This window comes from Platichthys flesus, chromosome 5 (assembly GCF_949316205.1).
Source record: "Platichthys flesus chromosome 5, fPlaFle2.1, whole genome shotgun sequence".
Taxonomy (NCBI): Eukaryota; Metazoa; Chordata; class Actinopteri; order Pleuronectiformes; family Pleuronectidae; genus Platichthys; species Platichthys flesus.
Window position 1 is genome coordinate 21,819,060 of NC_084949.1, and position 27,924 is coordinate 21,846,983.

Consider the following 27,924-nt stretch of genomic DNA (forward strand, 5'->3'; position numbering starts at 1 on the left):
ATGTGGGATATTATCCAGAGTATCCCATTCAGACCCACACCATCAATCCATATTTGTGACAGATCCGTGCTTCTGCATTGTAATATTCAACTACAGGTCGGCAGATTTTTTTTACCCTCATAAATCGAATGCCAGTGCTGGAGGTTCCAAGAAAAAAGACTAGCAGTGTGTGATTAGCGCCCACTGGAACACTGCGTGGGATGAGAGAGCCTCTGAAATGAAGGGCTTAGGCATCTTTGTCTATGTGTGTGAAACAAACATTGAATAAACCCATCTGTGACGGTGAAAGAAAAATATTCCTTTTTATTCTTTTATATTCTCAAAATATTTTCCTCCTCATTGAAACAACAAGGTCAAAACCTAGTGTGCAGCCGAGGCGCGTACGTCAATGTGTGAAATTGACTAAACAATTCATGGGAGACGTCAGTGTGGGAAGCTGCGGATGTTCATGATGCCAACGCAACGCACTGCCACTCTGTGTCAGTTGGTTTCATTTATTTATTCGCACAAAGACTCAGTCTGCGGTACATGGGCTTGTTACTGGGGAGCTGGGAAAATACTGTCTGTTGGATCAACTGGGGAAAAAACTCCCCAGTTGATCACACCCAGTCACACACATTAATCAATGTAGCACTTGGTTTCCAGGTTTGCAGCGACAGATCATCCAAGTACTGATATTTTTCCTTTGCGATGAAAAATCCATTTTCCTGCGTAAAGGTGAATTGATTAAAAGCTCAGCAAAGGCAAAAATAAACTGCCATGGGTAAAGTTCTCATTATTATAGATTCACACACGATAGTCAGTGGAAATCGAATGTTTGAGCTCAGTTGGCAGGAGTCTATTAAACAACACAATCAACACTTTCTACATAGTAAACATTTCAGATATCTAACCCACTACTTTGGACAAATTTCAGCTTTCCTCTTTTGCTGCCTGGACCATAAAGTATGCAAAACGCTTCCAAGTTTATCCTGATCTGCAACGTAAGGATGTTGGCAGAGGGAGAATCTTTGCTATTTTCTGCTGGGACACTTTTGGCCAACCGAGCCACCACAGTGATGCGTGATATGAAAGTGCGCTAACTTGGCAAGATTTTCCCTGAAACAGCAAAAGAAAAAGAAAACGGACCATGCTTTCAGCTTGTTGAGCAGAAAATCGCAGGATGGAATAAGGGAGAGAAATGAACCTGGCCAGGTCATAAGGTTACCTGAGGGCTTTATTGGGATGTCAACACATTTGCTATTTTCCAGTACCCGTGCGACTGGTTTGACGAGATTGGGTTTGATTTACCGATTGACTCGACAGGCTGATGACATGTCACGAACGCACAGATAATTACACTGTGCTTTCCTTCATTGACAAACGCTATGAAAACACAACACCTCCGCCTCTGATGTGCCAGATAGCCTTCACAATTCAACACGATAAATAGTAATCTCCACGCGTCTGATCCACTTAATACCCTCCGGGGTAGTTTCCCAGCTCCAACAGCAACCCCTGACGTGTGCTACTTTAAAAAAGGAGGTGAAGGTACACCGGGTGTCCGTGCAGCTGAGGCGTCTGTCAGAGGACACGTCTCTCCCTCGATACGACAGCGGTCCACGGGCCTGCCATCTTAGATCCGCCTGACAGCTGAGGTTGCTGCTGACAGGCGCCACCAAGGACATGCGCTGCTCTGTTAAGCAGCAGACAGCCACCTTTGAAGCAATGATATGTGCTGCTGATGTTGGGCGCTCGGATGGAAGATTGACGCCTCTCACTGAAGATGGAGGACAACCCAAAGACAAAGGTCTCCTCTGGAGTGTTGTCTCAGCAAGGGAAAACACTTTTTAAACAAAGAATGTCTTGAAGCGCACATTGCAACTTAAAGTCAAATTCTTCTGTGACTTTGAAACTCCAGAGCTTGCTCAATCTCTGACGAAACAGTTTCACCACAATCCATTCCCCATTGTCTTACCTGATCACCAAGCAACGACCCACTTCTTTCAGAGGTGTGGCAGCGTTTCCATATGATGTGCTCAGATAATAACTCCCTGATTGCCTCACAGCAAGAGCTAAATACACCGTGTGCTTTTATATAACAGGGTAAATCAAGGACAAGACTAAACCTGCTGCAAGGATGAACACAAGCACATATCTGTCTTAATGTTCGTGGAATTATATTTTGAAAATGTAGTTATAGTTTACATAACTAGAAAAAAAAATACAGTCAACTTCCAGGTTCTCCCAGGTGCGTGGGAGCCGTACAATCATTGACCCACAAGTTTGATGACTACACAACTCACAGCACATCTTCAAAAGAGCAAAATAAAGATATTGGACAGATTCCATCGAAACTGAGTGGAAAATAACACAAGGACATTTTGAAGTGATGCAATATTGCTTGACTGGTCCCACACTGTGTGGTGCACAGGGGGATCTTTGTGATCGCTCTAAATTGAACACAACGCTCCTGAGGAAAAGGAGCAGACACACACGTATCAGAGAGGAAGTGTGAACACTCTCTTCCTCTGGCACAATTTGTCCACAGTGTGACCAATTTCTTTTTCCATCCTATCAAGATAAATTCTCTGCCTGCGGCGCAAACCACCAGAACGCCACCTGAAATAAAATCAATGAAAGAAAGAAGTCCATTCTTCTTTATCCATCTACCTACCTGTATATATCTATCAATCTTTGATCAATCTGTGTATGAATTAATCTAGCTATCCATCCATATATGCATCTGTCCATCAATCATCCAACTATGAATCTATAGTTAAAATATTCATTCTTCTCTGCATCCATCCATCCATCCATCTATCCATTCATCCATCCATCCATCTATGTATCCATGTATCCATCCATTCACACAGGCAACCTGTTTTGTATCTATCCATTCAACCCCCATTCATTGATCCATCCTTAAGAAGAGAAGCACAGTAGTAACCACTGATCTCAGAGAATGAGCTAGTTTTCCCATCTAATCTTTAATAATCCACCAAACTCATCATACTGATTTGCAGCGAGCACTTTTGTCTGTTGAATGAGAAACGACCCAGAATCAGACCCAGGTGATGGAGAGAAAAGAAAAAGAAAGTCTTCACTCTAATGGCGTCAGACTTCAGAAGGAGGATGTTTAAGGACTGAAATAGGAGTTTCTCATCTCGGCTTATCATCGTGATTCTACCTCGTATCGATCGAGTTCTGAGTAAAGCTTGAGTTCTGGTATTAGCTGCTGAGCTGTGGAGGGCTGGTCTGAGATTTTCTTGAAGTAAGGGGATTTATGTAAGAGGTAAAAGGCACAGCAAGGTCAAACAAATCACTCTTTACCTGACAGTTATGGGGGAGAGGCTTTCCTAACATCTCGGTCATTTGCGATATGAAGGAGGAGAAGAAGATATGAAGGATGGATACTGTCGCGTGGACTGGGAGCCACGAGACGCACTCATCCATTCATCACAATCCATGTAACATGTGCAATCTCTGATAGCCACTTAACGGCCTGCATCTTAACAAGACCGAACCGACGGCCAGAAAAACGTAGCAATCAAGTCCTCAAATAAGCTGGCAAAGAAAATAAAGGAGGTTGACAGCAAAGCAGAAAAACAAATGCATGTTCTGGGATTCCCATTGTTTTTACTTTACAGTTTTACCGGCATCGACAGCCACTTCATGCGAAATGGTCGACTAGGCTTAATTGGCCATTCCTCTCCAGCGAAGGATTCTCCCTCTGGTGTTAAGAGCTAAATAAGCAAAGAGATGAAATCCACTGAGGGGATGTGCTCTGAATACACCACCCAAACAGAGATGGATTTGGGCTCATCTCCTCTTCATGACTAATGTAAGCAAATAATTCGGAGGCGGATTTGCATTGTAGAAGCCACAGACACAATGAACTGTGCGTCTGTGGCGTCTGCGCGCACGGTGGTTTCATAAAAAGCCGCCGGTGATGTGACTCATCGACTTCCACCACCAATGTGGAGCCGCTGCGGCTGTAACTCAACAACTTTTCATCTGGATCCCTGTTTGGGTGAAGGAGAGCCAATTTGTGCTCCATGCCTATCAGATGACCTTGGTGAAATCTGTTCCGATCAGCAAATGCTGTGACTATTATGCGTGTAATCACCAGTGGGCTGAATGCCAAGTTCACTATCTGTTAGGCCGAGACTTTGCAGGAATGAAAAACAAGCTCTCTGTTTTATTGAACAGAAAGACAAACCTGCTGCAGTGTGATCATGTGGGATATCAATTTATTTAACAGCTTCTCTTTTTTTTTTTTATGAAATAGCCAATTCTCAGCCCGACCTTATCTTCTTGATTTAAAAAAGGTCAGAAGGTGAAAGGACCAGGGATGGAAGGAGAAAGAGGCAATAATGGTCAGACGGTGCACTGAGGATTTTTAGTGAAAAGGCCAGCAAGGAGGCATGAAAGTGTTGTGATTTACAACAACCTGTGAACTCCCTTCAACACAACAGTACAACAAACTGCCTTTCTGTTTAACACACAGCATCAAGTTGAAGCACAGAGCCTGTGGCTGCAACAGTTCAGCTATGAATATTAACACTGTTCACAGACTCGCTGTGTAACATTTCGGGCAAAATGGCTCAATGTGAGACGAGAGAATAGAGTCTTAGCCATGTTTTATGCATGGCTGTGTATGTATGGCGTGCTACATATGATGACATGCGTGTCTTTGCAAAGAAAAAGCGTCAATCCTTCATTTCAAATCAATAAGTCTGAAATATTCATGAAGTTTAACTTGAACATTGTGTCTCAAATCCGTTATCGTCTGACAGCGCAGAAGGAAAAGGAAGCCGCAGAGACTAAAGCACGGAACAGGAAACACGGAGCAGTAAACTCTTACCTTTCCTGTGATAGCCGACCAGACTTTCAGCGTGTTGTCGTCGGAGCCGCTGACGATGCGGTTGCCACAGAACTGGAGGCAGGTGATCACGTGGTCATCGTGACCTTTCAGCACCTTTGAGACAAAGAGACGGGATGAGGAGGACAGCAGGAGGAGGAGGAGGAGGAGGAGGAGGGTGGACGTGGACTGACAAACGGCACAACGCCGTGTCTCTGTTGCTTTATACATCAAAGTGAGGTGGAGATAAAAGGGAAAATGTCATCAAGTGCTGCAGGTGCATGCCAATCTTTAATCGGAGGTGTGTGTGTGTGTGTGTGTGTGTGCGTGTGTGTTCTCTGTTTGCTGCCACTGGGTTACAGGATTGCTCGCTCAGCAAAAGACGGAGCACACTGTATATGCAAACGAGTATGAAGAGCACAGTAACTCTGGCATGCTGGTCAGGCTTTATCAGAAACTCCTGAACGGGCAAAAGACCAATGGATTCTAAAGATTGAAGGAGAAAAAGTTCGCCCCCTGCTCTGGTCCACTTATCATTCAACACAAATACCTGACCCATCACTAACTTTCCCTCGGCTCCGCACTTCACACCCGTATTGAACCATCTTTCTGTGACTCACAGCCATTTGATGTCAGATCTATAAGATCAGCTGGGTGGAGGCGAGCCTCTGGGGATTTCAGGTTTGAAGGAAAAGCTACCTTGGGTGATTTGAGGTCGCCTCTCCTCCAGTTAGTGTCTATTCGGTGCTGCCTGATGTAGGCACTCTTCCAGGGGCTGTGAGTAAAGCCAGGCTTGACGATTTTCCTCTTCTTGAGGGGCAGAGGCTCATCGATGCCTGTTAGGAGACAGATGGAGACTGATTAGACTTACAAACACATGTTTTTCAGGTTATTGTAAAAACCAGTCCACAGAGGTCTCTCCAGACTGCTCCCTAGGGGCGACTGCATGTCGTCTCCCTGCCTGAATCTTAAAACTCACCTTCCTCCCTGCATTTCTCCCTCCACAGCAGGTTGTCTTCTGCCAGGATGCGCCAGTAGCGACACGTCTGGGCCGCCTGGAGGAGGTCTTTCGGTTCCAGGAATGACAGGACGTACAAAGCCAGCTGTTGAGAGACATGGGTAGGGAATGTCAGGGGTGTAAATAGAACAGGAGACACAAAGAAGGACCTATTATTTACCTAGAGCAGGTGTGTACGACACCTCAGAGAAGAGAAGTTGAAAGATGAAGTTACTAGACCATGCTAACAAAAAGGAAAGCGCAAAGAAAAAACTATAAGCTCAATATAAACAGCACGAATCCAACTGGCAAGGACAGGCAATTGTATTTAGCATTTGACTGAATCCACATTTCTATGAAAGCCCAACAAAAGAAAAAAAAAAACATACAATAGGAGCTTCCCAGAGCAGGTAATGATGCCAGCAATACAGGTGGTTAAGCCAGAAAATAAAGACACAAAACCTGTTGCAATGAGCTTAAATCTGGACCCTCGAGCAACAGAAATATATATTGTAGTCTGCTGCCTTTCCTGTGTTTTGACAGGTACACATTCGGACAAATCTCTCAACACAACCTCCTTTTCAGCTGTTAAACAATGCAGTGAAACCGCAATTATGTCAAGTGACTGCTCTGTATCAGCTTAAAGAAGCCAAAAAGAATGATAGGTTCATTTTACAGATTGAGGGGAAGCCTATTGAGAAACTAATCTGAGGTGACACTGACCTGAAACACGCTGTTTGACAAATTCAAGGGCAACATTTTCTTGATTTATTAGTCTATAAAATAATAGCATGATATTGGGTATTATTTGACCAGATGTTCATTAGAGGACTGTGATGCTGACAGGAGGGAAGTAGGTTGGATTTTATTTGAAAACGTATTTGCAGATTAACTTCCTGTTGATCGTTTACTCAATACACTAATTGTTGAGGCTTCACTCTAATCCGAGTTTAGATAAAACTCCTGAGCTTGTGTTCAAGTATTAATTTCAGGTTGATCTCAAATGGCTTGGCCAAAACTCAACTCTACCCCCCCATCTATCACTTAAAAAGGATATTTTAGCAATTCCAAGAATGGACCTCTAGTCAAGTGATTGCTTGTAATGTGCAGCCTTCTGCAGACTTTCACTTCCAGCTGCATGAATAGTGTGACACAGGGATTGTCCTGTTAAATTTGGCGGCGCCGCCTGATGTATTTCCAGCACAAGCGACTGAATTGTGAAAATGATTCAAAGGGGACAAGAATAAATACAAAAGACACACTAAAGAGGAACAAGAAGAGCATTAATGTCCTGGTGTAAACACATATGATGCTGTTTGCATTTGGCTTTGGAGCCTGTGGCGCTGACACCATGAGATCTTGCATCCTATTTCCTCGCTCACTATGTGACCAACCCCTGCTTCATCCCAACATCTGCCACACAGAGACAAGGTGTGAAGTATTTGATCAACTCCGCAAGATACCGTGGATTGAGGCTGTTCTGTAAGAATCCCTCATGTGATCTTATCGTCGCTGTGGCACTTCAGATCGTTATTGTTGCAGAGCAAAAATACAAGATTACCCACTATGGGTGCAGTTAGATAATGGGAGGGAAGACAGCGATGGGATTAGAGCTGGAGGGGAAGCCGCATCCCTCCCATTCAGAAATAAGGTCTACCACAAAGGATTCCCGTGGGAGTTCGGGTCAGAAGGAAGAGGCAGAAGGAGGATAAGAGGTAGAGAGGAAGCTGGGGGGGGGATGATGCAGGAACTCACCTCTTTGGGAAGCAGGGAGATAAAGTCTCGCTGAAACTGCGGCTCGATCACCTGCATCATATGCTTGACTTGTGTGGGCTCACAGCTGTCAATCAACTCATCCAGCGCCAGCAGCTTCTCCGGGCCAGTCCAGCTCTGGAACACAAGACAGAGGAAGGTTTAAACATTTAACATTCGCTGCGTTCAAACTCGATTCCAACGACAAAACTATATTTTATTAAAAACTGGAAGTGAATATAAGCAATAGTAACATTTAGTGTGATTATTTGGAATTCCCGACCCTCCAGATGTTGAGGTGCAGCCTCTTTTTTACTCTATTAATTGTCGAGCTGGCGTGCCACTAACATGAAGACTGAGGCTCTTTTCCTTAATTTCCCTCGGGAACAGTAAAGTATCGAATCACTCGCCGATATCTCTACATGCACACAAAGCCATACTGTTCTTTATGATCCCCACAGAAAATCCTTTTATATATACTTTCATACACCTTGTGACTCATTGTGAAAATGAGCTACTGAATAAAAGACGAGCCCTGTGCAAATCGCTCTGTTTACATTGATTCATTCAGAGCAGTTATGACGTCTGTACAGAGGGACTTACAACAGCCATTTTTTTTTTTATTTCCTTACTTTTGTCTTTGCCCTGAACAAACTTCTCTACCATCGGAAACTTGTTGCAGCCCAACGTTTTTTTTTGTATTCCATACATGGAATCTCTATGGCTGTGACAACAAGACGTGTAGTGACATGTCTGAGGAGGTGTTTGCCTGCAATAACCTACAGATGTTACTACTGTCTGAATGGTGGAGCTCTGTAAACCAGAAGGTTTCATCTAGTTTGACAACCTTCCATTCTACAAGTCCCTATCTGTATGTGGAGAGCTTTTCTCCATAACCCTTCATCCAATACGCTTATTTTCCACGGGTATATTTAAAGGAAGTGCATTGTTACGTGCCACAGCTCAATTACTGCAGGTTACTTTTACAGTTTTACAAAGAAAGCTGCAACCATCATCACCACAGGCCAAGCAAACAGACCCATTTAGAATGTGCACCGGTATTTTTAGCATCCCAAACAATTGTGGAAGGGATGTGCTGGTGTCAGTGAAGAAAAAGTGCAGCCTGTTAAAAACACTGAGCTGCAGAGGTTTGTAAGATTGCTTCAGACCTCTGTCACAGCTAAATACAGGGTTATTTATCATATCACTTACATTTCTAGCTCAGCATTGACAACAACGAGCAGCTATAGAATGTACAGCTTTGAATTTTACAGGCAAGAACAAATGAAAATAAAAATAAATCATTTTCTCTTTTTACTTCAGTGTAGCTTGCACTTGTTTCTTCTCCAGAGGTTCTTAAAATAAACTTTGCAAGTTGGCCATCACAGGTGCTAATGCCCGATTTGAGCACTGTCAGCACATACCTATCTGCAAGGTGACATCTGGACGGCCACACCCATCACAGCTGTAACCGTCCAGTGTTAACTGAAAAACAGCGCTGGGGGGTGTTACAGGCTGATTGTCCCAATTTCTCACCATCCACCTAAATGCTCCGGTGAGCTTATGCAACACCCCGATTAGAGCTTCATGGAAAGAAGTGGCTTTGTGTAACGTGTCTGTAACTTGTTAATGTTCCCTACGTGCCCTGCGCGGCAGCAGGGAGCAGCTCGAGGCGCCTCCCCGGTGCTCGCAGCCAACACGTTAGTGGAACATTTCTACATCAGGAACCAGATCATCAGCAGCGTTATTAGAGCTCGGTGGGCTTTTGGTTCTCCTGCTTGATCATTCAGTTTTTTAAATGCCGGCTGCTGAATTGCGCCGCATTGTGTGATGCACACAACAGCCACGGCAGTTTTTCCCCTCGGTGGAGCTCTGAAATCCAACAATGATTACAGGCTACGAGGCAGGATGGAGAGCCAGGCACAAGCATACCACCTGTCATTTGGCAGCTAAAAGCTCGAGGCGGAGGTGTTGGTTGCGGAGGTAATCAGGGGGTTTAGAAACCTCCCCCCCCCGAAACACAGGGAGGACCACGTATTAGTTACTTAGGAGTTACACCATTTGCTCCCATAGATTCTGAGACCTTTTGTTCCAACACCACAGTTTCACAGTCCCCAAAACTGAGAGGGGATTATGCGTTTCACCTGCTTTAGCATTTAATGCCGTTCTGTTTGTTTTCCAAGCAAACACGCAAAACATTTTTTAACAAGCGAGTTCATTTATAGTTCAAGACTGTTCATTAATCCTTATGAGGCTGTAAATCCGGCAGCAGAATGTTCCTGAATATTCACTTCAAATCCTACTTCTGAGGAGCCCGATGTTTTCGAGGACTTTCCAGGACGAACCTGAGAGGTTAATCGCAGTGTGTTGTTTTGGTTAAACACATATTTCCTGTCCACATGTCAGACCCACTTCCTTAAATGTCCCATAGCTTCTTTCACAAGTCAACATCTGTGATCACAGAGCTGAGATTTGAGCAGGCAGGAATTTCTGAATGGCTCCAGGCTTCAGATTACACTTTGGATCAAAATATCATCACGATAATTGGCTACGGATAAAATGGTTCAGACATTCAGGGAAACAATGAAGTATCTGCAGAGAAAGTCCTACTAAGTTCAATAAAGATCAGGCACTCAAAAAGACTGCAAATTTGAGGTTTACTGAAGTTTGAGCTCCAAAGACGCTGAGGGGGCAATTAATTCATCTGTTGTGTCAGTCATGGTGACGAGCTCTGCTTTAATGTTTTATTTAAATGTATTCAAGCCATTTAAATGTATTCAAGCCATGTAAAGTCAAGTTAGATGTTTCTGTACGTTTGTTCTAAACAAGTTATAGACCAGCATTTTGGGAAACATGTCTTTTTTAGATATTATCTAGAAATAGCCCTCAAACATTAATCTCCATAAAATCACAACTTGTCTTTGTTCTCTAAAAAACAGGTTTTGGAAGAGATTAAACAAACGAGATGTAACAGGATAATCAGTGACCTTTACAGTGGCTGTCAGGCAGATTCTGTTTGTTTTTGTTTATGAGAAAAGACATTTGGCTGCTGGCTGTAGATTCATATTTAATGGACACACTAGGAATGCTTTCAATCTATCTCCCCATCTTCTTCACAGACTAATCCCTTAATGTAAAAATGTGACTTTGCCATGACCGTGCGTGTCCTTGTGTTTTTTTTTTTTTTTTTTCTAAGTTGAATGTCGAAAAATACCCGAAATCTGAAGGTTTTTGTCCCTGCATAAAAACACTGTTTTGTACTTGTTTATTTCATATTTAATAGCAGCTACAGGCAAGGACTGGACCGGGGAATGTAGGGAATGTAAATGGAGTTTAAACTGCTGGTTGTCTGAGCGGCAGGTCGGAGCCGGGCTGTGTCAAACAAAACCCACGTCTGACCTAATGATGTGGCAGGAGTTCTCCCAGTGCTCGTGATGTCTGGTCCGACTGACACACTGGTCTGTTGTCAATGTGTGTGTGGGGGAGGGGGGAGGGGCTGCATATCGCTCTAAAACCTTGATATTGTGCAATGTGTGTGGAAAACCTGTTCCAATTATACAGGTAATCAGAGAGACTCCATTGAGGCTAATATTTTTAAATGAGGTCTGGAATCATTAGACCTGACTCCTAATGTGAAAGATATTCTTCTATTATGTTGCATCTGTGAAGAGAATAACAATATAGGAAGAATTTAACTACAATGTAGAGATTGATTACAGTATTAACTCACAGTGCATTTGCATTCACTTCATTCCCATTTTTGCTGGAATGATGCTAAAATAGTTCAAATTAATTTCCCCCTCATGAGTCTACACATAACTCCTCCAATATCAGAAAGAGAAAATGGTACATCTGCGAGTTTCTCCCGTCTATTTCGGGCGAAACCCCTACGCTTTTGTTTTAGCTTTTTGTTTGGCTTTGGCGATAGAATAATGAGTAAATAGTTTAGTATTTTTTACTTTAGCATGTAGCTTCAAAACTATAAAATGTGGAAAAAGTAAAAGGGTCTAAATGCTTTCTGCATGTCTCAGTGTGTCCACAGCCTCTAAAGACACAAACAATAATTCCCCGAATTGGTTGAAAATAAGATCAAGTTAACAAGCGTCTTTTCCAATTTTCCCGATGATGGACAGAAGCTGACTACATAAAGAAACTGAAGTCTGCATCTCTGTCCTTGGATAATGCAGTAAAAACAAATGACACGGTAATAATAGGCTTCTCGTGCAGTACGACAACATCTGTTCAACTTTAAACACCGACTATAAGTCTACAGTAGACACATGTGATCTTATAACTCCTTTTACTCTGAACAGGTACGGCTAATTCCAATTCCACGCAACAGTGCCTGTGGTAATGTGATGGGCCAGAACAACACGGCGGCAATTATCTCGGCGACTAAGTGAACAATGATTGGGCACATCATCTGCTTTTTGATGAGCTTTTGCTCGAGGGTTCAGATTCACCTGGGAGGGAAGAAGGAGAAGAGGGGAACTAGCCTCACCTGAAATGTTCGGAGCCATTCTTGGAGACCCGTAGGTGGCTGGATTGAGGTGATACGCCGTCTTTGTTGCCCCTGACTGTTGGCGGTTCTGATCTGGCCAAATGTGGTGGGTGTGGCTGGACATGGAACAATTCCCATCGGGCTGAATTTCACAGGGAAAAAGAAAACTTAGTGGAAGTATTACAAACAAGAGCAGAGATAGTACATACATTGAAGATGAACAACGGACATTAAGGAGTTGCCACTAATGAGCTCTATTAAAAAAACATTATGACTTTTGTAGATATTTCCACTATGAATTATTTTGACAACAGCGCCTACACTAAAGATGGCCTGTGGGTATAATGGATGGCTTACATTGTTAAGTTAAATATTTAAAGATGTTCTTTAAAAGCGCTTTTGCCCGTTCACTTGTTTGATTTCAGCAATAACAAAACACACACAAGTGGAAAGCAGCTGTTCTCTGTCGTTGGAACCACATAAAACGTGTTTTCTTTTCCGTTTATGGCAATTTCCTTTAATTAACCCCCCATTCTTTATTATGCATGAGATATGAGCAAATAATCAGTTGTGTTGTTAAAGTAGCTTGAATTTACAAAGCAACGTCGTCATTTACTGTCTTCAAGCAGCAACTAGGATAGTTATAAAGCAATACTCAAAAGAACTCTTCATTAATAAATGCCAATAAAATACAAACCAAGCACCAAAACAGTGTGGCTTCAGAACGATAAAGGTATTTTATTTTCCTATTCACACATTTCTTAGTTTCAAAGTGTATTATTATTATTATCATCATCATTATTCACCTGGGGCTAATCTAAAAGACTTAACTATTTATTATTTGCCAGACTACTGTTTAATACTGGCAGGTGTTTCAACTGTTTTATTCTTCTCATTTTAGGGCAGGTTAAATAACATAACTAGCCATCTGTATACGGAAAACTTAACCCCCCAAAAATATAACTAAAATTAAGAAAAGTATATTTTTTAATGTAAAAAGCAAACATAAATCATTCTTCTACATAAATGCTGATATGGATATGTCTGTGAAAAGCTCATATATAATATTATGATATTAATCAACCAACTGATAAAATAGTCAGGCTATACAATAAGCAAGGGTATATTGGAGAATTGTACTTTTAGCCAAGTATAGGTACTTAACTGGCAGCTGAATGTATAATTCTGATACAGTGGCTTGAAAAGAGTGAACTACAGAGTGAACTACAGAGTGAACCCCCCCCCCTCAGAACCGAGATGTGAAAAGCAGCGTGCATCTTCAAAAGGGCAGCCGTTCGCCATTGTAATGCAAGGGGCAGCAGGAGAGACCGGGCAGTGGGCTCCCGCTATACTTTAGATTGCGCTTGCTGACAGCAAAATGGGAATCTGGGGGTCTATTTCATTACTGATTCATTTTTAATGGGAGAGGAAGCTGAGCCGGAGCCAGTTACATGGCATTTACAGTTAAGTGGCTGTGTTCAGTCTGAATTTTAATGTGGCTACATGTGAACACGTGCATTAAATATTCAGGGTTAGAGAAACATGTGGGACTGCGGGGCTGCGTGCTGGAGATACAGCGAGATGGAAGCATCCCTCAGTTTCAAAACAAAAGGCCCCTTTGTTCGTACCTTGTGATATATTCTTATCATTAATTTTCCTGCTAGGCTCATTTTGTATGTATATCGCATGTAAATAAGGAGATAACATTTAATTATTTTCATTCTAGGAGGGGAAACAAAAGAAGGATGTTGTCTTATTTGTGAAATGCAGGTTTTCTTTACCTTGGATACTCCGTGCCTTTGCAGGGCTTTTTTCCTGAAGGGAAAGATCGGACCTCGGGGCCATGGTCCAACTTCCTTTTCATCTAAAAGAGAAAATATAGAAGAAAGACATTAGAAAGCAGCACAAAAAGCACAGGAGGAGACCGCGTTGAAACACAAAAAATTATCACATTGCATCCTTCTAAGCGATACATAAACACGAGGGTACTTCTGAAATGGTCTGTGTATAATTTTTTTCTTCCCCTCCAATAACTTTCCAAGTCACTTTACTTTAAGAGAGAGGCCAGCTCTTGAAAAAAGGAAAATATTAAGAACAGACACGGCTCATTGGATATTTAAAAACTGTGGTTACAGACTTTGTTAACATTGTGTCTGAAATTCAGCATAATAAAACACAGACACTAGAGTCTTGCAACAGCTTTATGCAAATGGAAAATTAATCTTTAATGGACAGGCGATAGGATTCGGTTTATTAACATGGCCCGTAACACAACAGAGAGGTGCTGGAGCCATCAATAGATGAAGCTGCTCAACCTGAGATGAGGCGGCAGGAGACAAAGCAGGTGCTTGTTTTACACTGCTCGGCTTCACTTTGATTATTTCCCGTGTTGGAAGGCACATTACTGGTGAACAGTGACCCTTGGGCAACAAACGACACCCTGGAACATCCAGAGGAAACCACACAGACGCACACAAAACTCCACGGGAACAGTGTGTTCATGTCCACACCTTCTTCAGGGAGGGTAAAATGCGCTTCTTTGGCACTGACATTCTTTGCATACTGATAGGAGAAAGAACAAAAACAGAGCAACCCTGCTCTTCGTCATTCTCCATCACCTGCATGTACACACACACACAAACAGACACACACCACCCAGTCCCTGTTCTACCACCTACCCTACAGCACAAACAAAAGAGTCTGTGTAAAACGACTGGGCAAGCCAATTTACTTCATCCCATGCCTGCCACTCTCTCTGGCTCCGCTTCTCACCACACATGCAAGTGATCACCATCGCATCGCCGAGTCCCTCATGAATAAACAAGCAAACAGAGGAACCGAGCGCCGATTTTTAAGTGACTCGCCAAAATAAGATATACAATGTGACAGGCCGGCCTTGTTCTGTGATTAATTAAATATGTGTCATGTTTAGGTCAATCACTTGATCGCTGTTCTGTTGTTTCTGCCTCAAATAAAGACTCAGATTGAACAAAGTGCCAAAAACATCTTTTAAATAAAAAAAAAGGATGTCTCCGGGTTTCAGCACAAACCCGCAATATTGTAAAAATAAAATAGCCACAGCTACAAGGGTCTATTTTCACCATGAAAGCATTGCATTGTGTACAAGGGTGATTTATCCATGAACTGCAGCATGTGGTTTTTTTATTCCACAATATTTTTGTTTTACTTGTGGCACCACAATTTGTACTTTCTTTAAGGATGAAAATATTTGGCGACAGTTTGTCTCCAATTATACTTCAGCCTGTGCAGCAGGATGCAACCTGTACCGAGTCTGTGACAGAAACCCCATCTGTTCCCCTGCTATGCTGCAAGAAACCACATTTAAAATGCAACTTTATTTTTGTCTCCAAGGCAAACAATGCTCTCGCGATGTGTTTATGCGATTGCACAGTTGCAGGAAAAGCCTCGGGCCTTCGACTCCACACTGTATGAATTCACAGTGGGATGATTATCATCTCTCCTCAAGCTGCATTTTTGTTCATCACTATAATTTGGTAAGTGTGTGTTTGCTCTCCCTGTGTTTTAAGTCTCTGGGGCAAGCTGGAGTGTCGAGAGCAGCACGCAATGCATCGAAGGAACTAAGAACGCGGAAAATAATGTTAAGTTTAGAACCTCTGTTGTGCTCATGGGTAATTAGATTAGCAGCAACTGTATCCGTGCATTAGGTGGCAATGCACCAAAGCAACTGATAAGACCTTCCTGACTTTACAGAGGAATGTGTACATGACTAACGCACTCAAACATGTTCAGCAGGTTTGTCGCCCTTTGGACACTAGACGGATCTGACCAATGATGCTCTCCTCACATGTCAGCTCATGTGTGGCCCGAGGGAGGGGCCGCGGAAAAAAAAGGCTCCTGTAATTCAAGGTGGAAATGTATAGAAAAGGGACGGCCGAGTTAATCCGAGTGGCAACAACCATGTAAACGTGTTTTCAAAAGCACCACAGGTATGTAGCTTGTGCTCCGCTTGTCTATATTGAATGTATCTGGCTCACGGAGCTTGTTTGATTGCTACTGAACACAGGGGGGGTTTATAAGATATTCCCTCTTGTTACGATCTGGCGCTCAAACCCAACTGCCTTGTTCTTTGAGCAGTGATCTCACTGCAATGGCAGTTCAGTAGCCAGGGAGAGCCTGGGTGTGTGTATGCATGCGTTGGGTGTGTTTTGTGTGTGTGTCTCAGAGTGTGAGAGCCTGAAAGGGAAAAAGGGGGAGTGCTCAGTGGCTTTGAGCGTGTGTGTGTGTGTGTGTGTCTGTGTGCGCCTCTGTGTGCACATGTAAAAAGAAAAACCTCAAACTAAACACTGGCATGAAGAAGAAGAGGAGGAAAAAAGAAAACAATGCATGTAACCAGCCTCTTTTTGTGTTTCAGTCTGGGAAAAGGTAACCAGAGAGCGCAGTGTTTGTAAATCACTACTAATCAGTCCTCCCTCCTCCTCCTCCCCCCCCCTCTTCCCCCTATCTGGTCAAAAAGCACGACAGATGGATACGCAGAGAGTTAATGATATTTTAAAGACAGCAATCGCTCTTGCATAATGTGTTGATTCATTTCAACGGAGGCTACATCCTGCAGCATCAGTCACTTGAAACGTCTCTCCCTCGTTTTCCTAACAGGGTTTCCAGCCGACATGAAAGAGTTCCATCATGTCAATCAGCACCGCGAGAGACGCAGAGACACTTGCATCTGATAACTGGCCATTTTGGAGAGAGACAGAGCAGTCAGGCAGTAGGAGCGGCGATAACCGAAACCGCGATCACTGTGTATGTCTTGTGCCTAATAAGTCAGTTTCGGTTGGTGCAGGCAAGAGGGACACACAGCATATTTGCTCTAGGGGCTGAGTTCCCGATTCTGACATCTCAGAACGAGTGAATCAGAAAAACACGGAGAATACAACACAATGCAAACATTCAAAACTATGAACTGCTCATTCGTTAAAGATGACATTTTCATTAAATGATCAGGAATAATGGATTTAAAAGCACCACCACAGCATCTCTGACCGCGAGGGATTTTCAGAGTCAGATTCCGAGTGATTAACATTTTTCCTCCGTTACACACCCTTTGCGTAATGGATTCCCTTTAAATGTCTCCCGTTTGTACTCTGCATTCCCCCCCCGACCGAGCAGCTATCACTTTATGGCTGCCATTCAGCATAAAAAAAAAAAAAAACCTGCATCCTTAAGGATATTCCACCTCACGCAGTCTGACACAGTGACCTATTATCTGCACTTGGAGCCTGAGGGGAGTGCACAATGTCAGGAAATGGGCTACTGCAACAGGCAAGGCGGCGGACTGATCACATGCATGCATCTCACGCAGCCACTTCGGTCAGTGCAAGGTAACCACTGCTGCATAATGTAGGAACCAGAACAAGCCCGCAAACAGGGGAGGACTGCAGGGGGAACTGACCATTCCTCCCCCCCTTATTCACGCACATTTCCCCTTGCGTGTATTCAAAACAGAGGCAGAGTTGATACCAGCCATCTGCACCTAGTACGCCTCATGCAGCATGTTGTAGTTACTAGGTTGTGCGCGAACAGGGAGGACCACAGTTGACGTCCAGGTGCAGAGAACATCGAGCCAACGCTAGGGCAAAATATTTTTGGGGATCATGTCATCCCCAAACTCGTAATTCGGTAGTGGACACAACGCAGAAATTACGCACATATTTACACGCAATGTGCCACAACCCTTATGCAAATACACAGATTCCCCCTGAATCACGGTGTTTTCTTTACGTGACTGAAGTTGCAGGGGAGGGAAGGGGATGCCAACAACGCGTCGCGGTATGACAACATTTTACGCAGAGCTAAGCCAACACAACACAGAGGCCCAGGCACCTCTCGCGCAGCGTCCCTGGGGCTCTGCTGTGCGCGGCCGCCGCGGCTCATCCTCCGCAGTGGCCGCACAATCTGCCGCTAGAGAGGCGCGTCACAGATAACGAGGGCGACAGAAGCGAGTCCGGCGTCGAACAGCCGAGCACGCGCGTTGGGGAAAGGTGACACGATGCTACTCACTTTGTAGAAAATCATCTTTAAAGTGCCGTAGAACCCCATCCTTGTAATCCGGTGTGTTCGCCTCCTCTTCAGTGACAGCGGGTGAAGTGCGGCTCCGTGTGCGCGGCGGATGAGGAAGAGGAGGAAGAGGATGAGGAGGAGGGGAGCAGGAGGAGGAGGAGGAGGACGCGATGACAGTGCGAGGGCACAGGACTCTCAGGTAAATCCGCCTCTGGTGTGGACATGCTCAGCGGACCGGTGCGCGGCCAGCTGGCTCCCCCGGTAAAGCCATCGGAGGACGGAGGGGGAGAGAAATGAGAAAGAGGAGAGCGAGGTGGTGGAGGAAAGAACGAGCTCCGTCGTGACACGCAGACTGGAGGACGGTCGCTGGGTGAACAATGCGATGCGACGATTCCCGGAGGTTGGAGCGTGCGCCGCCGACCAGCCTCGCCGAGCAGGGAGTGAGCAGACGAGGGAGAGAGAGGGAGGGTGACACTCGGCAGGGAAGGGGGAGGAGTGCCGGGGGAGCGCGTCAGAGCGCGGAGCAGTGCCCTCCTCCTTTTCTTCCTCCTCACAGGCTGCACGACGGCTCCTCCGACCGGGATCGGATTACAGCCTCCCCCGGTGGAGGCGGGCAGGAGTGAATGGTGCAGTCCGACATTCAACACGGTGCGCAGCGCGGGCGAGCATCCTCCGAGAGGAGAGCAACGGCAGGGTCGTGATGTGCGGGGCGCGGGGGGGACAGAGGCCGGGGAGGGGTCCGCCCATGTCCCTCTCGTCCATGCACCGCACCAAGGGGCTACACCAGCTCTTCTGTTTACTATGCATTATGTCTAAGTACATGCTGTCTACCTGCTTTGAGTGAAAGATAAGGAATGCAGTACTTTTACTGGCAACGGAGCAGTGGCGGAGCTAGGACTTTTCTAAATCGGGGGCCATGAGGGCCAAATTATATCCCCAACATCTACACACAATTCCAGATTCAGTAAGGTGCACATGTCAGGCATTCCTTGTTTCTCATGAATCATCTAGACTGGCATAATCAAATTTGTCCCCATCACAGTTTTTAATATTTGCATGCTTGCTTGCGCTATCGTCTCCATAAACTTTTTCACATCCACGCAGTCAGAACTTAGTTTCAGCTTAAGTTGTGTCATCAATCCAGTTCTTTCTCTCACAGCACAGCTCATCCGCATGTCACTGAATATGATGCAGGTGAGAGTGACCTCTGTGTACATGCACCCTCATTACCACCATAGATTCATGTGGGAAATCAAGGAGTCATTCCTTGTTTACTGTTAGCTTTATAGCTTTGAGCAAAGCCACACATGACTGACTATATTTTGAAAATGGTTCCGTATCCAAGGCACACTGTGTACTTTAATGAAGCTTAGAAAATAAAAAACATCCCAACAAATATTTGTTATTATTGTTCGTAAGTGACTTGATTATTGACAGGCCAGGGGCACTTCAGGGGTCGGCCATATTTCAGCTGGGAGCATTAATCGTTAATACTTTTACTCAGTGAGTAAATAATCTGAATACATCCGTCACCACAGCACACACATACCGACCGTAATGCACTGTGCTGCATTAAAGACTGTCAACATGCAGCAGGCAGATCACATAGCACAAAGTACTCAGCCATTACAACCTATCAGGCGACAGTGTGAATGGATCACGTCTGCTGCACCTGCTTATTTGCACATACACACACACACACACGTGCACACACACAGAACAGGACAATATTTGCATTTTCAGTATCGACGGTAGTGGCTGATTGCTCCTGCCCAGTTTACAACACCACAGGCACAGCCGCACAACAGCTACTACAGCTTCGGTTTAAAAATAAATAAACATTTAGCGCAGGTGAAAGTAAACTGTCACAACTCGCGCTGCCTTTTTCCAGGAGACAAATAGTCATCAGGTAAACAAACCAAGCAATGGCTTCGCTGCTCCTTTGTGTAGCAATACAAGACAAACACACCGGAAGCTTTTTGTTTGATTAATTCGGACAAATTGAGAACAAGGGTTTATAATCCAGTGCCTCTGGTCAACTGTATTATGCCAATGTGCGGCAGAGAGCAACCTGAAGCCCATTGCTCCATTAAATGGACCAGTTGCCATTTATTAACACTGTCATTTGTGTGAGTCTTAAATTAAACGTCATGGGTTTGCTAGCTTTCGGGCATAGAACAACATTATTTTCTCCCACAGAAATGTTTCAGATATCCAGCTGGACTAAGCCATTAGTTTCATAGGGTCTTGGGCATTTGCTACCGTTGACCTCACAAGACACCGGCATTTGATCACGGAACTGGGAACACAATGAGAGATCGTGGGAAGGGACCTATTCGCAGGTGACAGAGCATAAAGTTCAGCCGCTCCCGGCTGACACCTGTAATCACGAGTGACCTCGCAGAGAAAGGAAGGTTTATAGGGCAAACATTTGGCACGAGAGGGTCCGGTTAAACTATCCGACAATTCGAGACTTGAGATGGAGGAGAACCAGACAAAGAACCCAGCGTGACATGACCTTCTGCATGGTAATTTGGACCAAATAAAAACAATAATGGAATCACTAATCATGAATGGTAAAAGATAAATATCATGATTATCTGAGACGTTATACGGCAGGTGGCTAATCCGTGCATTTTAGTCACACTTCTCACCAAACTAGCAAAGCACTGAAGTGAAGTAAGCGGATACCAGAGTGCTACAGACAGGCCGTTTCAAGTTTTTTTTGTCTGTGTGTGTTTAAGGTGGCCCTCATGAGAAAGGCCCTCTGGTTGCTCCCGGCCGGCCCAACCTTTACACAGCTCATTGGAATGCTCGGCATGCGAGAGGAGTTGCACTGTGGCCTTTGAATGGGCCGTGGCCTCCTTTGTCGCTCTCCTTCTGCCCGTTGGTAAAGCATTAACAGGCCTCCCCCCCTCCCTCCGTTACTGACCTCCTGCTTATCAAAGCCGAGATCCTGCTGGCCAGATGTAAAGCTGCACAGCTAACGGATATCTCTCAGAGCAAAATCAGTTTTCAATTTAAGTCTTCCATATCTTAACGGTGAACGATGTGTGCGATCACTTGCATCACATCGCAGTGCGGTAACCAGCTTGTGGGGAAATGAAAATCGTGTCTCATTTGACTGCAGAAGTAACAGACAGTCATTGCCAAGGTCTCAGCAAATACTGGAGAAAGTTAATGAACAGATTCAAATAGTTTTTTATTTTATTAATACAAATATTTTAACATTTATAAAATGTTCAAAAAAGTAATTGATTTAGCGGCAAATTAAATGCAGTCTTTATTTTTGGTCTCATCATAAAAACTAACTAATTTGATACTTTAAAATGCTATGAACCAGAGAAAAGCAGTTGACATTTTGGATGCAACCGTTTTATATTCTAACCTGATTTAAAAACCAAATGATTAATAAAATATTACACAAATACATCTGCTGCTATTTTGATAGTAATTTACTCGTCATTTGAAGCAGGTGTGATTAAGCTTTGGCTTCTCTAATGTAAAGATGTTCTTTTGTTATTATTCTTTCATTAAAGTAGTTTGATATCTTTGGGTTTTGATCTGTTGATTTCAATATGTAAACCGGCTTTGAGGATTAAAGAGAAAATAACAATAAAAAGTGAGTCTCAGTAGTTTCAGTGTTAAATTGATTATATCTCGGGATTAGTTTTCTGTTATACTTCCAATCTAGTGAGATTAGAGGAATGTGACTGGTCAGCTATTCTAAATCAGCAAATCCCAGAGGGGGGGGGGGGGGGGGGCGGCTTCTCGACGTGAGAAAAAGGGCTTTCTTGAGCAAATGTTTAATGTGAGGAGCTGAACTTGAAGGAGGTAAATACTTCCTGGGCAGTGATGCATCACTAAACGGGGCTGTGTCATTGTGCGATTGTCCTCCCCGAGGGGAAAAAAACGAGGACTAGGGGGTCCCCTCTTAATAGATTTTTCTGAAATGGTGAAGTGTGAGCCCCATTCCGGGCTGGACAGATGCGATGCGTGTGGGGGGAGGTTTGATGAATAAGGAAACCATGGATCATGGCATTCGGCGGAGGATAATAGCGGCAACATCTGCATGGAGTTGAATTAACATATCCTACAGCCACCCACGCGACTGAATCATTCAAGTTTGAAGAGGTCCTGTCAAAAAAGGCATTAAAGAGGGATGCCAGTGGTATCTCTTGACATCAATAGGGTTCATGGAAAATAAATGGAGAACAGGGGTCAGCACTTGAAATTATTGGCAGTTATTCAGTTTCAAGCAAATGCTGCATTTTTACATAAAAAAGTGGCAAAATGAGGATGAAGATTTTTTTTTTTTTACAAAAGATCAAACGAATTTTTGCAATGAAAGGGTGATGCAAATATCCATCAAGTCAACTTCTACTACAGCCTCCGACCCTTCCTTTACGCTGAATGTGGGTGGGAGTAGAAAATAAGCCATGTGTTTAAAGTGTAAAGCTGTGCCCTGTAATCCTGCAAAAGCAAAACCACAATATCAAGATAAACTGGCCATTCAAATTGAAGATATGGAATGGTTTTTTGTCAAGAACAACGCTGCAGTGATCATTACAAACATCCCTGGTCCAGCCCAGACACATCACCAATGGAGGGAAACACTCTGCATGTCCCCTGGAAGATGTCCAATCCTGACCCAACATCTTCTGAAGCGGAGATGGCCTTGTCTAATCGCCGTGGCCAAGATCCATTAAAACAACATTGTGTATTGCAGCTTCATTATACTCCCTTTGTCTTGATAAGGGACAACAGCTAATGGTTTACAAAAGGCCGTTCAACATCTGACTGCTTAAAGGTAATGGATAAAGATGGATGCTGCATTACAAATTGTTCTCAAGGTGTTGACTTTGTAGCTGTGGACGTAATGAAGTGCAGATAATCAATGAATGAATGTGTGTCGCTGCATTTTTAAAGCCTGGAATGATGCTTGGAATCGTTATGTTGTTCAATCATAAGCATCATACTCAAAAGGCCATTAGCATAGAGTCCAAAGCTTTAGGCAGCTCAGTCGTAGGATACTGGGAACTGAGCCGGCAATAGATAAATATGTGACCCTCTCCGAGAGTCATAGCCCCCCTGATATCTCCATCCATTTTACCTATAGTTAAGATTCGGTGAGTGACTACTATACTGTATCACCCACCTCATTGAAAGGGAATGTCTGAAATCAAGACCCAAATCTCAAGCTCTATCCCCTCCAAACTTAGATCCTTAATACAGAAAAAGGACTAAGATTCTTTCAATGAAAAAATGTAATGGGAACGTGACTTAAATATAAAGTAAATATTACATGAAATAAGTTAAGTGTCTCTGGCAAAGACCTCAGGCTAGATTTGACATTCTGAAATTTGCGAAAGGCAACATTTAGTCAGGACTGACTCCAAATTTTACAGCAGCATTTGGCCCTATTTGAAAGTAGTAATGAAACTTTAAATATTGAGTTTAAAGTTATATTTCTTGCAGAAAACCCAATATATGAATATGATAAGTACCTCAGACGGAAGCCACACACTATACCTTCTAATGATAAATGGTACAGGACCATGGAGGTATTAACATTTCCCTCCATTTCTAATCCCTTTTCCCATGACAGACCTATCCGCTTTTGCATTTGGATGCTGCCTGAGCTGTCATATCTCATTCAGAAATGAAAGCAGAGTTATGGAAATGTGTGCGTGATGAGCCAGGCGAAACTTGGCTGGGGCTAGCATGAACATTTACACAGAAACGAATAAACCTCTTTAATCATCCAGAATTACCAGTCTGCATCCCAGATGAAGCGGGGGGAGCCAAACTGTGCCTGCTGGGTGTTTCCTGTCATCTTTCGATCCCTAAATATGCTTGAGACGGTAGTGGGTGACATCGGGGGACATTCCAACGCCATCTCGGTCGCATGTCTTGACCCGAGCTCACGAGAGAAAACTTGTGCATCGCGCTGCCTTTGGTATTTCAGCCTGTCTGTGATCTAATCTGGAACATCATCTATACACGCACTATCCTTCATCTCTTCAACAAAGAGGTCATCTGCATGTTTGCTGTTCAAAATACAGGCTTTCAAAGGGAAAATATGCGTGAGTGGCCTCTGAACTGAGATTTAACCTTAATCTAAGTGGATCAGGGATCACAGTCTGCCATTTAACACAGGCCACTATAAGGAATGATGCAAGCAAATACATTGATCATTCACCCTTCACAAGGGCATTAACCTCAGGATATACCAGGGATAACAGCGTCTGTTGGTTGATCCACTGCTTTAGTTCAGACTCAAATATCTCAACAGGGAATAGATTGTACTGAAGTGCATACCATCGGAATGACAAACATACATGGAGTCAAGAAGATGAATCCTGCGACCCGGATATTCCACTGATACACATCTATGATTTTACATGTGATATCATGACAACTATTGGATTGATTCCCATGTTATTTGGTACAGGCAGTAACGTCCCCTAAGGAAGAATTGTTCCTTTTGAGTTTGAATTGGGATTTGGGGTTTTGTGTTTTCATCAAGTTGCATCATCAGGCCAAAATGTCAGTGTGTCACTTAATGACCAAATAGATGCAAAACTAAAGACACTCCCTTCAGCCTCCATCCATATGATAAATATGGTGAATATGATATTGTGCCACTTAAAAATGTCCAGAGAAGGCTAAGAAGGCCATTTTGTGTCAAGGATGAGGTACTTCAATGTTGTACTTTCCTTTTCTGAAGATTAAACTAAGGTAGATCCGTCTGACAGGTGAGCCTGACTGATAAGGCGATCTGGGATGAAGGCGGGTGAGCATGTCTTAAGATGAAAGTTGAAAACCAGGCTCTTATATCGTCAGTCTTATTTTTTTATGGTCGGGTTGAGTGGAGAAATGGCACAAATGGACAGCGACCGAAGAAACTAACATTGGATAAGCGTGAAATCGTGACTTCCATGATGATACACAATCCAATTTCCAGAAAGTGAAGGGCACATTTGATCTTGTTTAGATGTGTCTGCTTGGACATGCTTTGAAAGCCAAGGCTCTTGTCTAAAGTGTCTGTTTGTCGGTATTATCTCGGCTGGACCACCAACAGAGTGGGTGATAGCACAACCTTTTTAGTGCTTTACTTGACTGCTATCGACGTCCATGTCTGATGGCACAAAGCAAGACTCACATAATGGATATATTCTGAAGGAGATCAAAAAGGCAGCACATCAAAGTATATAAATCTTTGCTTTGGACGTGTGTAGTGGAAGATGAGTGATGCAACGTAACAGCAATTTAAATCGCATGCAGACTGTGGAGTGGACATGACCAGACCTTATGCAAGTACATGTACAAGTACATGTTAACTAAAGCAAAGAACCGGATACTGTGATGGAGAATAACATTTACAAGGCTACATATTTAAAATGTATTTAAGTGCATGTTGAATATTTAAAGGATGAAGCAACCACCCTGAACATATATGAAGTGTGTATGAATGAAAGTAAATCGATTGTGGGGGGGGAAACGAACCGGTAAATTAACTGGGCAGAAAAGAAAAGTCAGAATAATGAAAAAGGTAAATTAACTGGCACGTTCAATGATAACTTCACTTGGTTCAAATACTAAATACTCGAGTTTTATTAAAAAATACTTAAATGATCAAGTTTGTTAAATTACTGTAACAAATATCCAGGTCAGGTTCCAGAGAAATCAAATCTTTCCTCCTCATATTACAGGAATATATGTAGTATAGAAGGAGATAGAGCTCCCACACAAATGGGATTAACATCTCTTTTCTTTGTGATCAGAGTGGGGACTACCACAGACACACAAATGAATCAAAAAGGTGTTTTCGTCTATATATATAAAAAAAATTAAAATCTGGGGCAGATGGACAAGTTATAAAATCGGTATAGTGCCTGAACATTGTGCTCTATTTACAGCGACCCTAGTGTTAGCGTGACGTTTTTATCAAATTCAGCCAATGGTGAAATAAAACTATGAAATGGACATTTGTTTTCTTATACATCTCTACATATTAACAAATAAAGGCAGCTTAAAGTGGTGTGTACTGAACACAAAGGACACGGGACTCTTACTTAACAAAACAGCCTGAGGGGAAAATGAATATTACTCGTGGAGAAAGAATGCACCAGAGGATGATCATAAGTAAGATGATTCAGACAGTGTTCTTTGCCATTGAATACTATTCATACGCAGTGAAACTTGCCTTACTGGTATGGCTGAGGATCAAGTAGCTATTCTGGGCCGAGGCAAACGAGTTAATGAAAGGAGGAGTGTTTTTATGTATAAAAGGGAGAAAAGAGTGGAATGTGTTGTTCAGAGGAAAGACACAGGACAGTATTGTCAGGCATACTTCTGTGGAGGAAATAGTTGGAGGGATGATAGTGATGCTGATAGAGACGCGTCTCCCAGGATTTAAAAGGCTACAGGGAGTGACAAAAGGTCAGGGGTCGTAAATGTTTCATTTCAGGAAGGGCAGAGGAGCAGTGAACCTTGGGGAGCTTGAAAGCATGTTTGTTTCACCCGCTGCAACCCCACCTTACACACAGACACAGAGACACTTGATTCTACTGCAGTGGCTGTAGACAGAAGAAACAGACTGCATGTATTTAATGAGCGGTGGAATAGATTTGCATATTCCTGTACTCTTCTGCATATGAGGTTCAACCATACAAGCACCACACACACAGGGACAACAGACAACCCACGTAGAATCAGGAGAGAGGCACGGAACTGGTTAAATCCGACAAAGGTACTGATTAGTTGTGCAGGAATAATTGGTGAGGCCGATGTTGTAGGTGGTTGCCATATGCCCATTGAATCCTGAGGTGGAAATGTGTCTGGCTGTGAGGGTAGGCAGCGAGGGGCCCCTGAGGAGTTGCATCTCATGCTGGGCAACATGGAGACAGACGGAGGACAGAGGAAGGAGAAACCAGCTGCTGCTGAAAGTAAATCCTGAATGTCTGGAAAATATATTTTGTTGCGAAGAAGAAAGCGGGTGGCATTTGTGGTCAAATAAAAAAAAAGTCAGCAAAAGAACTTTAGCCTGGTGTTGTTCACCCATCTGCTACACGAATTTGCATTGAAGCTAAACTGGCATTGTTTCGTTAGAATAAACAGTTTGATGCCAACGTTCAGCGGCGTTTTAGAAAGCATTCCAAAGTTGCTGGTGGTGGATTATACACTGGAAACATTGGTTATGTCTCACTGATTCGATTCAGCTTTTGCTGCAGTCTTCTCCTCCTCCCTGCCTCCGACTCACACAGTTTCTGACACATCCTCCTAGAGGCCTCCTACACACTAACTACACAGACAACACCACTCTCCCACTTCCCATCTTGCAGAGAACGGATACGAGGAGAGGTGTGCATCGGGTCATTTAGAAAAAAAACTCTAGGTGCCGGTGTTTGTTGATTTGTTTGCTCATGTGTAGTGTTTTATGCCATGCATAATGGATACAGCAATTCCCAGAGAGCCCTGCAAGAGGGAAACACAATGCACTGTCATAGATCTAGAGTCCTACAGCACAGAACAAGCCCGGGGGACAGGCGGATGATGATACACCAGAGAGTGACTAAGTGACTTTCAACTACACTAACTAATTCACAGCATTAATTAAATAATCTGTTAAACTGTTTTGCTGGTTTGAACACGCGTGTACTTTGTACGTGTTACCAGCAGTGGCAGTGTGATTTAGAAATATTGCCTTAGTCAACTTTGAGTGAATATTAATATCTTTAGTAGTTGAAAACATTAGACCCATAATTGTTCGACATCAGAGATGATATT

At 43.4% G+C, this 27,924-nt stretch overlaps 1 protein-coding gene across 5 annotated transcripts in view; it reads right to left on the bottom strand.

Annotated features, from left to right (window-relative positions):
• fbxw7 (F-box and WD repeat domain containing 7) overlaps nucleotides 1–27,924 on the bottom strand; it is a 97,901-nt gene that overhangs the window by 8,374 nt on the left and 61,603 nt on the right. For 4 of the 5 annotated variants that reach the window (XM_062387748.1, XM_062387746.1, XM_062387749.1 and 1 more), the window contains 6 exons: nucleotides 13,875–13,957; nucleotides 12,094–12,235; nucleotides 7,596–7,730; nucleotides 5,823–5,946; nucleotides 5,543–5,679; nucleotides 4,847–4,960 (listed from right to left, as the gene is read on the bottom strand). In XM_062387748.1, the coding sequence (XP_062243732.1) occupies nucleotides 4,847–4,960; nucleotides 5,543–5,679; nucleotides 5,823–5,946; nucleotides 7,596–7,730; nucleotides 12,094–12,235; nucleotides 13,875–13,957 (735 nt within the window). Of the gene's footprint in view, nucleotides 1–4,846; nucleotides 4,961–5,542; nucleotides 5,680–5,822; nucleotides 5,947–7,595; nucleotides 7,731–12,093; nucleotides 12,236–13,874; nucleotides 13,958–18,132; nucleotides 18,557–27,924 lie in introns of those variants that run through there. The other variant, XM_062387751.1, reaches the window with a different exon arrangement.